This window comes from Parasteatoda tepidariorum, chromosome 5 (genome assembly GCF_043381705.1).
Source record: "Parasteatoda tepidariorum isolate YZ-2023 chromosome 5, CAS_Ptep_4.0, whole genome shotgun sequence".
NCBI lineage: Eukaryota > Metazoa > Arthropoda > Arachnida > Araneae > Theridiidae > Parasteatoda > Parasteatoda tepidariorum.
Window position 1 is genome coordinate 36175842 of NC_092208.1, and position 14444 is coordinate 36190285.

A 14444-nucleotide genomic window follows, 5' to 3' on the forward strand; every position below is an offset into this window, starting at 1 on the left:
ATTGTAAGAGCACAAAATTTAAAAAGAGGCGCCTTAAAATCTTCTCATCTAATGATCAAAATTTCCAGCAATAAAAGTAACTAGTGGGGTGCGCCCCCAGCTCGCTAGCGCTCGCCAACCCCCGAAAATTGCTACGCAATCTTATAAGGTTTGCTTCGCAAACCAAGCTCGCTTCACTCGCTACTAACTTAGGTACATTACAAATGCACAAAATTCTAAGAATTCAAAACAATCATTCAAATCCATATAAAAACTTTTTTTTAAAAAAAAAATTACATATTTTTAGTAAATACTAAGTCATTAAAATAAATTTGAATTCAAATAAATTACATGTAATTCGTTAAACCTATTAGAAATGCGCTATAGTATAATTCGTGATGTAAATCAAAAGTCGTCAAATAAATTCGTAATATATAAATTCGTTAAAAAAAAGCACTTTCGACAAAATACTAAAAAAGAGATCTATTGACAAAGACTACTCACTTCTGCCTAGCTTAATAGTATGAGATTTCCCCAGCTGATGCTCCCTTTTTATTTCAGTTTCCGTTTTCAAAAGCGCTATATGTTGAGCCACCTCAGCTAGATTTGGCATGTGACATTTTTAGCGGCAATCATTGGTCGATTTTCTAGCATTGCCATTCGGGGAGTTGTAATGAGGCTTTTTTGTCGCCGTGTAAGAGAAGTAGTAACGTAAACAAAACAAAGCAAGCGTTGCCACCGGTGGAAAAGAAATACAGCCAAAATTTGGGAGCCACGTAAGATAATCATATATATTAGATTAGATTGAGCTCAGGTGATTGAACTTAAATATGCTAATTAATTTGTGCTGACGAAATATTAAGTTAAAAAATTTGACAAAAAAACTTTTTTCTTTCTCTATCCAATCCGCCACTATCTGAGAAATCTTGCCACAATATTTTGTTTAGGAGAATGGTCGTTAGTTCAGAATCCATACTCCGTGTTTTACTTTTTGCCTATTGAATCACATCTTTGGTATTATTTTTCTAAGACTTTTTGAATGCAATTACTACACTTGTTTATCAAAGCTTAATTCAATGCATTTCTAATACGAGGTGAAAATGATGCATTTCTTTGTAATAATTAACGCATATTTTCAGTCATTTAAATTTAACTTTTTTTACAAGTAATATAAATTTTTTTTAAAGGTCAATTCCTACTTCGGTCAACGAAGAAAATTTTTTTATTACTTATTTTTTATTAAATAATTGCAGTTTTTTCTCCCATATAAAACTAAAATTAATTAATTAAAATTAATTAAAGTTAATTAATTAAAATTAATTAATTAAAATTAGTTAATTAAAATTAATTAAAATTAATTAATTAAAAATAATGAATTAAAAATAATGAATTAAAAATAATGAATTAAAAATAATTAATTAAAATTAATTAATTAAAATAATTAACTCATTAATATTAAAAAAAACTGTATTAACATCAAGTGTCATCCATTATAAGCTTAAAAAATGCATTTGAGGGGATGAATTAAAAGTGTTTTATTAGTGATTGAAAATTTGAACAAGATACAGGGAGAGTGTGAACTAATAGTAGGAATTGAAAAATGACGTACAAATCTTAACACTAATATATGGGTTATTCTCACAAAAACAGTCATTTTCATGTCCCCAGTATATTTTATGTTTGTTATACAGCTTACGAAAAAAAAAAATTCAGGGAAAGTGTCCTTCAGAATGCAAGCTAACAAAAGAATAAAAATAAAATTATCAATTTTTATTTTTTATTTATTTTAGGTAATTAAAATATACCAATATGTCATTCCCTCACTTGTCCCCACTGCTGATTTAAAAAAAGAAAAAAATTGTTTCTGAAATAAAATTTTTTTTTTTACAAATTCGTGTTTTTTATTTCAGAATACTGAAATATAGAATTCAGAAAATCAATTTTAAATTTAATTTCTGATAAAAATATTAACACAGCACTATTTTAAACTTTGTCCCCAGTGTTTCGCGTCATTCCCTCACAACAATGTTCTTATCACCTGCAATCTTCTTAGAATAAAAATATTTTAATAAAAACTTCAGAAGTTAACAACTGGCATCATAGAACAAAATTGCAGTATGTTTCCATCTTCAACTTAAAGAAGCTTTGCTGTGGAATAAATTTGAATGAATCAAACCAGGTAAAATTTTTTACATTTGTCATTCCCTCATGTCATTTTTTAGAGTAAAATAAAATACAACTTCATCGAGAAAGTGGATAATTATATGTTGCTTTCTTGTATGAATATAATTGTATGTGATTGACTTCAGAAATTAATTAGGCCTAACTGTTATTTTTAAATTTTATTGAATTCGTCATTCCCTCACTAGTGTATAAAGTGAGGGAATGACGCTGAAGTGAGGGAATGATTCAAGATGAGTATATTATTAAATTTTTTTTTGTTCAATCGTGCCAGCCAATTTTATTTCCCAAACCTGTAAAAACTATTAAATATATAAGACTAAATTATAATAAATATTAGATATACTTAGTATGTTATCATTTTCAAACTTTAGGTAGATGTAACTTAGATAAAAACATGTATTAAAATAAAATATCATTCCCTCACTATTAGTGTCATTCCCTCACTTTTTAAATAGTGAAAATAATTAATTTACTTATTAATTAATTTGAAAAATAAATTAAAAAATTAATAAATTAATTTATTAAATTAATTAATTTATTTATTAAATTAATTAATTAATTATTAATTATTATAAATTAATTAATTATAAATTAATTATTTAAAAAATTAATTAATTTAAATATTAAGTATAATTTATAGGATATATACTTTCTTTATAATGCCATTACATATTTCTATTAATATAAAAAGTTTCAGAGCTTTTTATTCACTTTACTTTTTTGGGATTTTATGAACTGAAAAATGACAGTTTTCGTGAGAATGACCCATATATAACGTATTTTTAACGTAATAAACCTTAAAATAGGTGCAATGTTTATCTCTTCTTAATAAAAGAATCGCCCAATTTCTTTTATCCACTTAAAGTTAAATTTAAGTTAGAGACATTTATGTTTGATGTCATTGTCTTTTCCAATTGAAAGCAATATAAGATCAATGAAATTTTATCTATCAACAAAGAAGTTCATAAAATAGACGATTGTTTCGGTACAATAAACAGAAGTTGCTTTGATCGTGGATTAAGGTACATCTTCAGGGTAAAGAAATTATCACCTTTATTCACGTTTCACGACAACTTAATTTAAAATTTCCTACAATTAATTTTTTTTAAACATGTGGTGTTTCCTAATAAATGCCTAATTATAATTTTTTATAATCTATTTTTAACAATTTTACGGTAATATCCATTTCACTGTTAAGTCCAATTTAGGGCTAAAATGTATTTTAATGTAAAATGAATTTTACAAATGGTGCACTCAGGAAACCAATACTTTTTATCATAATTTGACCCGTAATTGTTTACAATTTACTCTTTATCTTATTACATATACACTGTAACAAACCATATGATGATATAAATGAATTTTCCACAGGCCAATTGATGGAGCTGTTAGCAGTGACCTCGTATAAATAAAATATTGAAAAAATATTCTGCCTCCATGGGAACTCCAAAAAAGTACGGTAATTTTCTTTTAGTGCTTTGGTAATATATTTCAGTAAAATTACAGATATGATTTGATTATCACGCTGTTCGGTAGTAAATGAGGTAAAATTAGATAATTTTGTCAAAATAGTTGGTAAATTCATCACTTTTTGTATTATTTGAGATAAAGCAAAAATGTTCGGTTTGATAACCTTTATTTCATTTAATAAGCTCATATATTAACTTTGTTTTCGGACGGTTAATTGTTTTCTATGAAAGCTGGATGCTAACCTCCACAAACGTTTGAAACTATTAAAATTACCTACTTATAAGTATAAAAGTGTACTAAATCAGTAACCTGAACTAAATCATTAGCTTAAATGCAACGTACCATGCTGGCCCAACATCATTAAATGGAAGCTTAGATTTAGGGATTTCGAATTCCACCCCAACCCGGTTTCAACTATGTATATATATGCATTTATTTATTTTTATTTATTTATATATGAATATTTAGTTTTGTTATTTATATATTTCTATTTATTGTTACACATACATATGCAGGCTGTCAAAGAACAAATAACACACGATGGAGAAGAGCATCAAAATGCGGTATATCAAGGGATACGGTGAGATTCGAATCAGTTCCCTCTTCGCTACGATAATTGCATCGCTGTAATGTCCTTCTCTAATTCGTGAGGTTTTTTAACTTGACAAGAGCTTATAATAAATCAAACTTTGTGATGAGCTCTTAAGCCTGTATATACTTAGTCCAGTCACATTAGTGAAAACCATCTACTTTTAACGTCAACGTGAAATAACCAATCACAGAAGGCAGGTGGCAGCACATTACATTGGAGTGTATATGAAGTATGTCTTAGGGTATCGGAAAGTATTTCAATCGTTGATGTATTGCAGAAACGTGGCAATTTATCCGACGTTCAAAAGGGCATGATTATTGGCATTCGGGCTAAGGGTAAGCATTTCGGAGACGGCTAATTTTGTTAACTGTTCGCCTGCTGCCTTGGTAAAAACATAACGTGCATGGCTAAATGGCAGTATCCAAAATCAGCGGCGTGGCACATGGGGTGTGCCAATGGCTATAGATGGCAGAGGCGAACGAAGGCTGCGGAGATGCGTTCGGGCGAATAGACTGTGGAGCAATTGACCGCCCAGATGAACCAAGGAGCAACTAAGAGTAAACCTAATTGACTCTCTTCCTGCACGTCTCGTAGCGTTCCACTCTGCCAAAGATGGTTATTCTGGCTTTTGACAGATGGCCACATTAATGTGACTGGGCTGTGTATATATATGCAATAATAAATAAAGAATAAATACATAGAATGATGATTTTTTTTAGAGTATTTGTTTTATAGGGGTGTTTATAGGGTAAAACGTCTATGTAAAGTGAAGGTAGCGAGAGTGATTCCGTGGATGTATGACAATAAAAAACTAAATTTGGTTTCACTACATGTACAGGCAGTTGTGTTCTATGCACACAAAAATGGACTCGTCCCTTATTACTTTAAAAAACGGACTTCACAAAAATTAGAGAAAAAATACAAAGATATTAAACACTCTACATTTATGCTTCCGAGCGTTTGGTGGATGAACGATCCCCCTCGCCATCAAAGCCCCAATAATGTATGGCTGTTTTACTGACAATAAATTCAAGGAGCTTTCCTACTCATGCGGTGTTTCTTTTCTAACCGCTTTGGGGCATGAACGCAAGAAGATCGAATACAGCTATCACACTGAATGTAAATTCTTACTACGTTTCACCAACTTGCTCTATCTGCTTTTCAGTCTAAATGGAGTTCTTAATCATTTCTTTGCATTTACAGAAAACGTGTCTATATATGTAAATAAATAAATAAATCCCACTTCCCCTAAAAAGATGCATAAAACAGTCAGTATAGTTTTATTTATCCGAGATCAGTATCTTCAAAGCGTCAGTTCTGCCAATTTTTTCTCTATTATTAAATTTATTTATTTTTAATCACTAAAATTCTAAAAATATACATTAAAAATGATAACACACTATGAAAAAGAAATTCAGGTCTTGAAGTATCATTTTGAAAATATCAAATACCTTTTCTGCCAAAGAAAAAAGAGAAAATTGAACATTAACAAAACAAAACGCATTCTAAAGTCTGAAACAACTTTTATTTACTCTTTGAAAATCTATTCAAACATTCATTTAATACATGTTTTTATACAGGATAGATTTTTCAGTATACAATTATTTATACCAAGAAAATTAACGTTTCAAAATTCGTATCACAAATCTTTTAGCCCTGATTTGAAGCTTCTGACAAAGATGAAAAAGGATACCAATTATTGTATCGAAAAAATCATACACAGCAATTAAAGATATTCCAAGCCATATTCCTATGTAGCCTCCTATATTACTCCAAAACTCCACATTCTGAAAATACACATAAATATATACGTTTCAAATGTTGCGTATTATAGTTAGAACTGGTCCTGAACTCACATGCTTATGTTTTGACAAAGAATTCTTTCTTACACCAAATGACCAAATTGTTAGTCATCGAAATGTTATAGTTGTTTTAAACACAATGGTAATCAAAAAAAAAAAATGCACAGCAATTTAAGACTCCAGAAATTATGTTTTAAACTATAGGGTAAAATTTCATTCTATACTATTTTATCACGTTTCATTCATTATATTTCGTTATATAATATCATTGTACTTAATTTTAAGGAATGTAAGTTCAATATAGAAATTGTGTTTATTTGAGTACAAAATTAAGTTTAATACAAAATTTTATACTATACAAAATTTGAGCAAAATCGATAGTATAGTTCTTTAGAAAACGAATTTTAAAATTTGATTTTTCAAGTACTTTTTCAACAATTAAGCTCAAAGTTTGGATTTTGCCATATTAAATTGCATTCTTTAAAATTACGTAAAAAACTGTACAATTCTGAAATGTTTCTACTTTTATTGAATAAAATGATGAAATATAATGAAAGAGTATTACAAATAAATCTTGGGTGGAATTATTTTGTATAAATAAGTTTCAGAAATCTGTGCAAAAAAGCTTTAATTCATTTCAAAGTTCTCGAGATATTGCGAAATTCTCTAAAAATATATTTCAGCCACAAAGTTTCAGTCACTCTTCCATCTAATAAGTTTACTGTAAAGAACATTTTTTTATACTTACGCTTTTTGAAACCATTTATAACTAGTATTGTTAAAAAATATGAATAAAAAACTATACGGTTGTTTACCATTTAAACGTAGTATGGTTTCAAAACCGTCAAAAGAAATTTAACTGGACATTGAAGATAGTTTAGCAGTTTATATAACAGACAGTTTTTTTTTTTGGTTTAAGTAATTTCTTAGAACAGTTGACCTAAACTGACAGAAGGCAGGAAAAATTCACTTTGGAATGAAACTTGGTATATAACATACCAAGTTGGTATATAATATCGAAACAATGAAGCTCCCGCAGATGGCCCTTTTCTTCTAAACCTTACAGAAAACGTGCTACGTTACCATTTTTTATCTATTTGTAATAAAATTACTAATATGTTCTCTCGTTTTGGTTTAAAAGTCTAATATAGGCCTGTTAAAAAATTTAAATTTAAGTCTCTTAGATATCCTTCTATTTTTGGTAATCACTGGGGAATTTACCATATGTATTGTCATGATAACCATTGCTACATCAGACAAACTCAATGCGCATTAAAATGTAAACTTATGGAACACGATACATATCTCCGTAATCACGAATGCGAGAAATCATCAATTGCTGCATGTTGTTGGAATATTTTCTTGACGCCAGAGCGCTTTTATGACTAAATTTAATGGTAGCTTGATTGAACAAAAAAGATTCAAGATATCAAAAATGGTATAAAAATAGTGCATTTATGTACTATGAGTACATAAGTACATAATGACATAAAAGACATATATAGTACATAGTATATAGACATATATAATACATATATCGACATATATAGTACAAAAGTCATCTATAGTAGTAGACATCTATATTATGAGTACATAAAAGACATATATAGAGTAACAAAAAAAAATATTTACCTCAACTTTTGGTCTATAAGAATAAGTTGTGGTGGGCATCCCATTCAAATTAATAATCACAGTTATATTATGACTGAAAAAAATGCACATAAAGTTTTAAATTTTAACCTAAAAAATTCTTGGTAAGTGTTAAACAAACGATATGATTAAAAACAGGGAATTAAGAAGATTCAAGATTTTGACGATGCAGCTTATTACTAAATATTTTTGGAAGAAAAAATATCATAAGCGCTGTTTTGAAAAAAAAATTCATTAATTACAAAAATTATAAAGATGGAAAAAGTAAACATTTGTCGAACACTCGATCATATGCGGCCATTTTCAAGACTCGTGAATGATCGTCTGTGAGTCTTGAAAATGGGTGCCTACGATTTAGCCCATGAACGGTTCCCACTTTTCCATTTTTGTAATTTTGGAAGCAATTCAAGTGTTTCGTTTAATATATTTCATATACAATTTTATATACAGACATTCTGCTTTACATTCTTTTGATTATATCTTGTACAAGTGCTTTTCCCTCCTTGAATTAATATTTCTTCCCCCATGACAAATTTCAAGTTATAGTCTTTATGCCTAAAACTTAGTCGACTTGTAAGTTTTTTTCTGCATGTTTAAAAGTAATTCTCGAATTTATAATCGAAAGTTAAATTTTCACATTTTATCGTACGATCTGTACATTTTTCAGCTTACTTTCATAGTTTCAAGATTTAATTTTCGTATCTTCAAGATAAGATTTATAACTTTAGACAAATAAAAATATTTCTTTAAGCTGAATAAAGACCATCATTATCGTTATTTTTTAAACGTAGAATAAAAACGTTAAATAAAAACGTAGAATACTAAATTTTTTCGAGTCCTATTTTTTAAAATAAAAAAATCAAAATTATGCTTTTTTTCCTTGATTGAGATCGATTTGAGAGGCCTAAAATTTGTTTAGGAATATTTTGTTTAAAAGCAACTTTTATTTCATGGCTCAATACAAAATAATAAAGTTTTTGAGAAAATAATAATAGGAGCTCTATAAACAGTTTTAAAATACTTAAATATTGGGTGGTAGATGTGATTTTTTAGGTACGTGTTCTATTTAGGATTCCGAGTTTTTTAAAAGTCTTCCCTTTGACATATGAATAAAACTACCACAGTTACTCTTTTTCGTTTTTCCTTTTTGAAATTTGATTATGGTTCGCTGTCAAACTACAGCTATCTTTGATGACATCGTAGTCGGAAAACAAACCGGTTGGGGAACGGTTATCCGGGCATTATATACTTTCTAAGACATCTACTAAAAGAACTCTTACAAGCAGAGAGTGTTCTAGACAAATCGACAAAATATGAAAATTCTTAATCTAAGTTTTAAACTTTAGAGTATTTTGGAAAGTTTAAAATTATTATCTGTCTTACATTAGGTTTGATTTTTGTTTCTTCTGTTTGTTATCTTTCGAATGTGCATTACAGTTGCCCTGAAAAAAACAGATAAATGAAACACCGTTAATAAAAATTTAATTCAAAAGCTGAAATTCAGAAAGAAAATACAAAATAAAGAGCACCAAGAAAAAAGCTAAAAAATTATGCCCTACAAAAATTATGAAATTATGCCCTACTGTCTATTGCAAAATATTTCAATACATTAAGTCTGCCCTCTGTAAACTATTCTTAATGCACGGTAAAGCTTTAAATCATATTATCCTACAAATTATTTGCAACCTTAAGAAAATGCAAAATTGAACTAGACTGTCGTACTTTTTGCACGAGAATGCTCAATATTATAACTCAACTTGAGTTGTAATGTGGTCCAATTCAACACCTTATTAAAACTGGAGCAACTTTTCGTCGTGTGGCTCGAAATACCAGTATTTAAATTAAAGGTTGAACCGATATCTTTAATGGTATGGAAACTAAAATGTTTATTATGTACGATTAAAGAAGTAAAATTCGAACTAAAAGAACAAAAAAATTGCAAAAATAAGGAAAAATTGCTCTGTTGATAGCTCCCTTTATTTAACTATTGAGACCTGATTTTCCAGATTGCTGCACAAACAGTCAAATTCTGCGAGTTCCGAATCCATAAAAAAGTATTTATTTAGACAATTAGTACAATTGTTTGCCAGATTTGCATTAAAATATTGTTTACATCTTGAACCTGTAAATACCTTGAACCTTGTTTATATCTTGAACCTATAAATACCTTGAACCTTGTTTATATATTGAACCTTTATTCTTTCATTCGATCAAAGGTTATTCAGGTTTTTTTTTATTTTGCGCTATGTACTCCTTGAAAGACAAATAAAAAACAAATTTTTTTAAAATTTTTCATAAAACCTTGCATTTGTATTTCTCTTATAATTAATATCAGTAAACAATTACTGTAATTAGAAACACTGTTATTTGAATTCTTTAAAACTAATTACTCATTTAATTTTGTTAATGTTTATCAAATGATTTAAAACTCTGTAGTAGGTGTTTTTAATATTAAATAAAGTTTTGTGTTAAAACCTAAACTTGCCTCGTTTTGCACATCTTCTAGATCTTTTATCACTTCGTACGATTCTTCGCTGAAAATGAAACAAACGAAATCATATATATTTACGAAAAAAGATCAAGAACAAAAAAAAATGATTTTAATTCTAAGAAACTGTAACTTAATTTTTAAATAAAATTATTTTTCAACAGTTTAGTCTGGCGTATTTTTTACTGTTACTCAGGCACTAGAAGAAGCATGTAACGAGATAAAATAATTAACTTCAAAAATTTTATCAGTGATCAATCACAGTAAGCAAAATAAATGAATAATTAGAGAAAGAAAATACCTGATTAACTTTTTTTCTCGATCTTAAATTATGGGTGTAGCTACGGTATGTAATATTCAGTAACAATTCTTCAGTGAAGATATGCTGTCTATTATTTTAGTCACTTTATGCTAGTTTCTTTTTGTGTGTGTTTTGATCATCTCCGGAACTAGTGAAGCGAATAACTTTTTGGTCAAAATAATAACATTTCTTTATCCAAAGAAAATTTTAAGGTAAATTAAAAGGTAACGAAATATTCTTTTTTACAATTATTTATTACTTTTGTACTATCGAATTTTCTAATACTCAAATATTTTTAGAATATAGTTTTTAGAATATAGTATAACAAATTTTTTCACCAATTTAATCTACACAATTTTAAAAACCACAATCTAAAATTTGAAGTTGCTCATTGAATTGGGAGTAGGTTGAATAGTTGTTGAGAAATAAATGGCTAAAAATATAACTTCATAAAGATGGCAAAATATGCAAAAAGGGAAATTAAGATTAAGGGACGGAAGCTTTAGACTGTTTTTCATCCACTATTGGAACATGCTTTCAATATTGCAGCTATTTTGTGCGTTGAAAGCATATTGTTTGAGGAAACGAATCCTATGTCAATTCAAAGTGCATCTAATGTCGTGACTTAATTTATATCCTAAATTAATTAATTCACAAACTGAAATATTTAAATTTAGGCTCTCTTAGTATTAAGATTGAATGCTAAAACATAGAAAATCCGACCATTTTATCAAAAGTTATTAAGGTTTTTCTTTTTTTTTTTTGATGAACAAATTTTTAATTATTTTTAACTTAGGCTGTTTTTCTAATTTTTTTTTAACTTTCTTACCTTTTACTTTATGATTACCTATTGTATGATCTGGGCAGTTCTGTTTTACTAATTATTTTGAATACCTTCTGTGATTATGTCATTTCTCGAATTTTCTCGCGTCATTTCTCGAGACTTCTGTTTGTCTCAACCATTTTAATTGTATTTATTTAATTATTTTAACATGTTTACAATTGATTTTTTTTTATCCAAGTATTTTGCTTGGTTCTGTAATACTGATTCTGTCTATTTGAAGAAAAAAATGCCTATCGTAGCTTGTAGGAGCTTCTGGTGGGAGGTTATGATTTTCATACAAATCAAAGCCTTAGCATAACCAATATTAAAACTGTGCCTTACCTAACGGCAACCAGGCATGAAGTCAACTGACAACACGTCACAATTGTTATGGATGTAAATTAAATTATGTTTAATGGATTTATATTTTGTTGTTTTAAATTATTTTGCATTTCAGCATTTGAGGTAATATTTTAAATTTAATAGTTGCCAGGGTAGGACCACCAGGGACTAAGGCAGGGGGTTGTCGATGGGAACCTGCGTCTTCTTTCCTGAGGGTCCTGTCACAGCGACGAGTTAAATTTCTCCATGTGCCACTTCCTGGGGTGGGCCAGGTGTTTCAGCTTCTTAAGGTATTGCTCCTTTATGTTCTATGCTTAAACTCTAAAAAGATTATTTTCCTTGTTTGGCACGTGTATCCTCTCACCAAGATGATCCCTTTTGTGTTCCTTTTTCGGTTTCTATTTGAAAATTCATTTACAAAATCCTATAGAAAAACACTCCTCTATTTATTTAGATAGCAGCTTCAAGAAGCAAAAATCTATAGATGTTCGTGAAAAATTTTGCAAAAAACACAACGCTGTTATTTTGACTAAAATGTTAGTATTTATCGGTGTATGAATTGTTTCCGAAAAGGAGGGGATAAAGTCCAATACCTCAAGAAGAGTGTTTTAGATTTGTGATTGCATCAGATCAACAAATCGGAAAGTGTGAAATATTTTCAGAAAATAAGTTGTTGTGGGGGAAAGTTTAATATATACTTGTTGACTTTCTGCGGTAATCAAACTAAAGATCATAAGAGGAAGATCTAACCACCATGCAAAAGGCTCACCCATCAGAGCAAGAGCCAGCGTCATCCGATAAATACATACGCTGAAACAGTAGAAGGCATTAACCGATTCATCGCAGTTGAAAAGTCGATGAATGTATTGCTAGAAATGAAATGGAGATGTGGCTGCGCAATCAAGGAAATATCTTAGTAACAGTTTGGTTGTGGCTAAGGTTGCAGCATGAGAAATTTCTTTTAGGTCTTAACATTTCAAAACGCTCTATAATGGGGACCTCAGTTAGTTCCCCTGGAGATGAATTTACAGTGACTTTCTTGACTTTGAAATGTCTTTTCTGTCGTGGCTCCTGAATAATTGCCTGTGTATTACAGTTATAACATTTGCGACATTAAGTTTGTGACAGTCTAGATTTCTCTATTGGAGAACCCAACATACAGGAAGAGGCTTACTCATTTCTTGTTTAGCATCAGGTTGCTAGATTAGTATGACTTATATTTGTTTGCTCCAGTAAAATGTTTGATTTTAAAGTAATGGTATAAAACAGTGTATTTGTGTGACCATCCAGTGCATTGTAACTATCTTTTAAATGTCTAGTGTATTGTGACCATCTTTCAAACTGAAAAAAAAGAACTATTATCAAGGGGAACTTTGGATTATTTTGTGCTAATATCTGATGAAATTTGATAAATAGTGTTTGTATAACAAAATGGCTGGCGAGAAACGGCATGGAATTAATAATGATCATTTCTTGATACGATCGAATTGATTTTTAAGTGAGTAAATACTTTTATTAATTGAGTAAATTGTATTATCGAGTTTCTCGGAAATTGGGGCAATTATGAAACATAATTAAAATGATAGAGTGTGCATAATCTACTTTGTAATGTGAATAAAAGTAATTTTGTGATTAAGATGTTTCTGTAATTTATTAACCTGCTTGTACTGATTTGATAATTGGAATATAGTGCGCAACATTCTTTAAATATTTCTTTGTTTGAACTCTAACTAACTAGTAGATGTTATAATGACTTTGAAAATGAACTAACTCAACTGTTTTTTTGTCTAAATAAGCTATAAACTATACTACTGCTAATTTGTACTGATTTGTAGTCGACTAAGAGTGTATTGGTAAGGATTAAAAGTGATTGACTAAAATCATAAGCTCTAAAATTGCAAATCAAAAGATATGGAGCATTTCTCTGTCCCTCTTCTGGTATTCCGGGAAAACTACTGGTAATGCCCTTAAGATTAGGAGTGATAGAGTGGTCCAGAACTCCACGTTTAGGCTTAAGAGTGGACATATAGGGAGCGTTACATATACTGATGGACAGAAATCTTATCGTGTGTGCACGAAGTTCGCGTCAACACTGGCGTCCCAAAACATATCCTCTACTGTGTGGGGCTTTTGAGTGAGGACCATATAACTACTCATCTTCTTATAAATGACTTTATGAGGATTCACAAACCTCCTGGGCGAAGTTCAGCTTACAACTTGACCTTGGAATAAATTACGAACAAAAATTAGCAGTACGCCACACGCACTGCTAATTTTTGTTCGTAATTTATTGATGCCCTGAATATACTGTGCGCTAATTCCATTCTATCAAGCAGAGCTGACTTCACAGAAAAAATAAAATATTCCTAATTTCGTTGCTTTATAATTAATATTGCACTTTTAAGCGTCAAAACACCGACATTTTTAGTAGAATGAAGTTTTTTGATCAGATTTATAAAATACTTTACAATGCAACAAACGGAAGTGAACTAATTCATTGTTTGTCCGATGAGGGACCCTATTAGGTGCCTTAAATTTAAAAAATATCTAAGACACTTATGTGAAAAAAAATCAGTCAAAAATCGTAAGTTTGCCGTAGTGTTATAATTAGTTGCTTATAAAAATTTATCAAATAAAACTTACTAACAAGCAGGTCCACAATTCTTTTTCACACACTCATCGATTTTTGGTATGAATTCGGATGTATCAAACACTGACATACCATTCTCAGTTACATCTGAAATGAACATCAGTGTAAAAGATAATCATCATTTATATGATCATATATATCATATATAATCATAATGATATAT

The 14444-nt window shown here is 29.5% G+C and overlaps 1 protein-coding gene across 1 annotated transcript in view; it reads right to left on the reverse strand.

Annotated features, from left to right (window-relative positions):
* Positions 1 to 5728: 5728 nt before the first annotated feature.
* LOC107447884 (uncharacterized) overlaps positions 5729 to 14444 on the reverse strand; it is an 86903-nt gene continuing 78187 nt past the window's right edge. The window contains exons 22-26 of the mRNA XM_071181291.1: positions 14275 to 14368; positions 10163 to 10211; positions 9061 to 9119; positions 7660 to 7732; positions 5729 to 6012 (exon numbers count right to left, since the gene is read on the reverse strand). Coding sequence (XP_071037392.1) covers positions 5845 to 6012; positions 7660 to 7732; positions 9061 to 9119; positions 10163 to 10211; positions 14275 to 14368 — 443 coding nt within the window. The 3' untranslated portion in view covers positions 5729 to 5844. The remainder of the gene's footprint in view (positions 6013 to 7659; positions 7733 to 9060; positions 9120 to 10162; positions 10212 to 14274; positions 14369 to 14444) is intronic.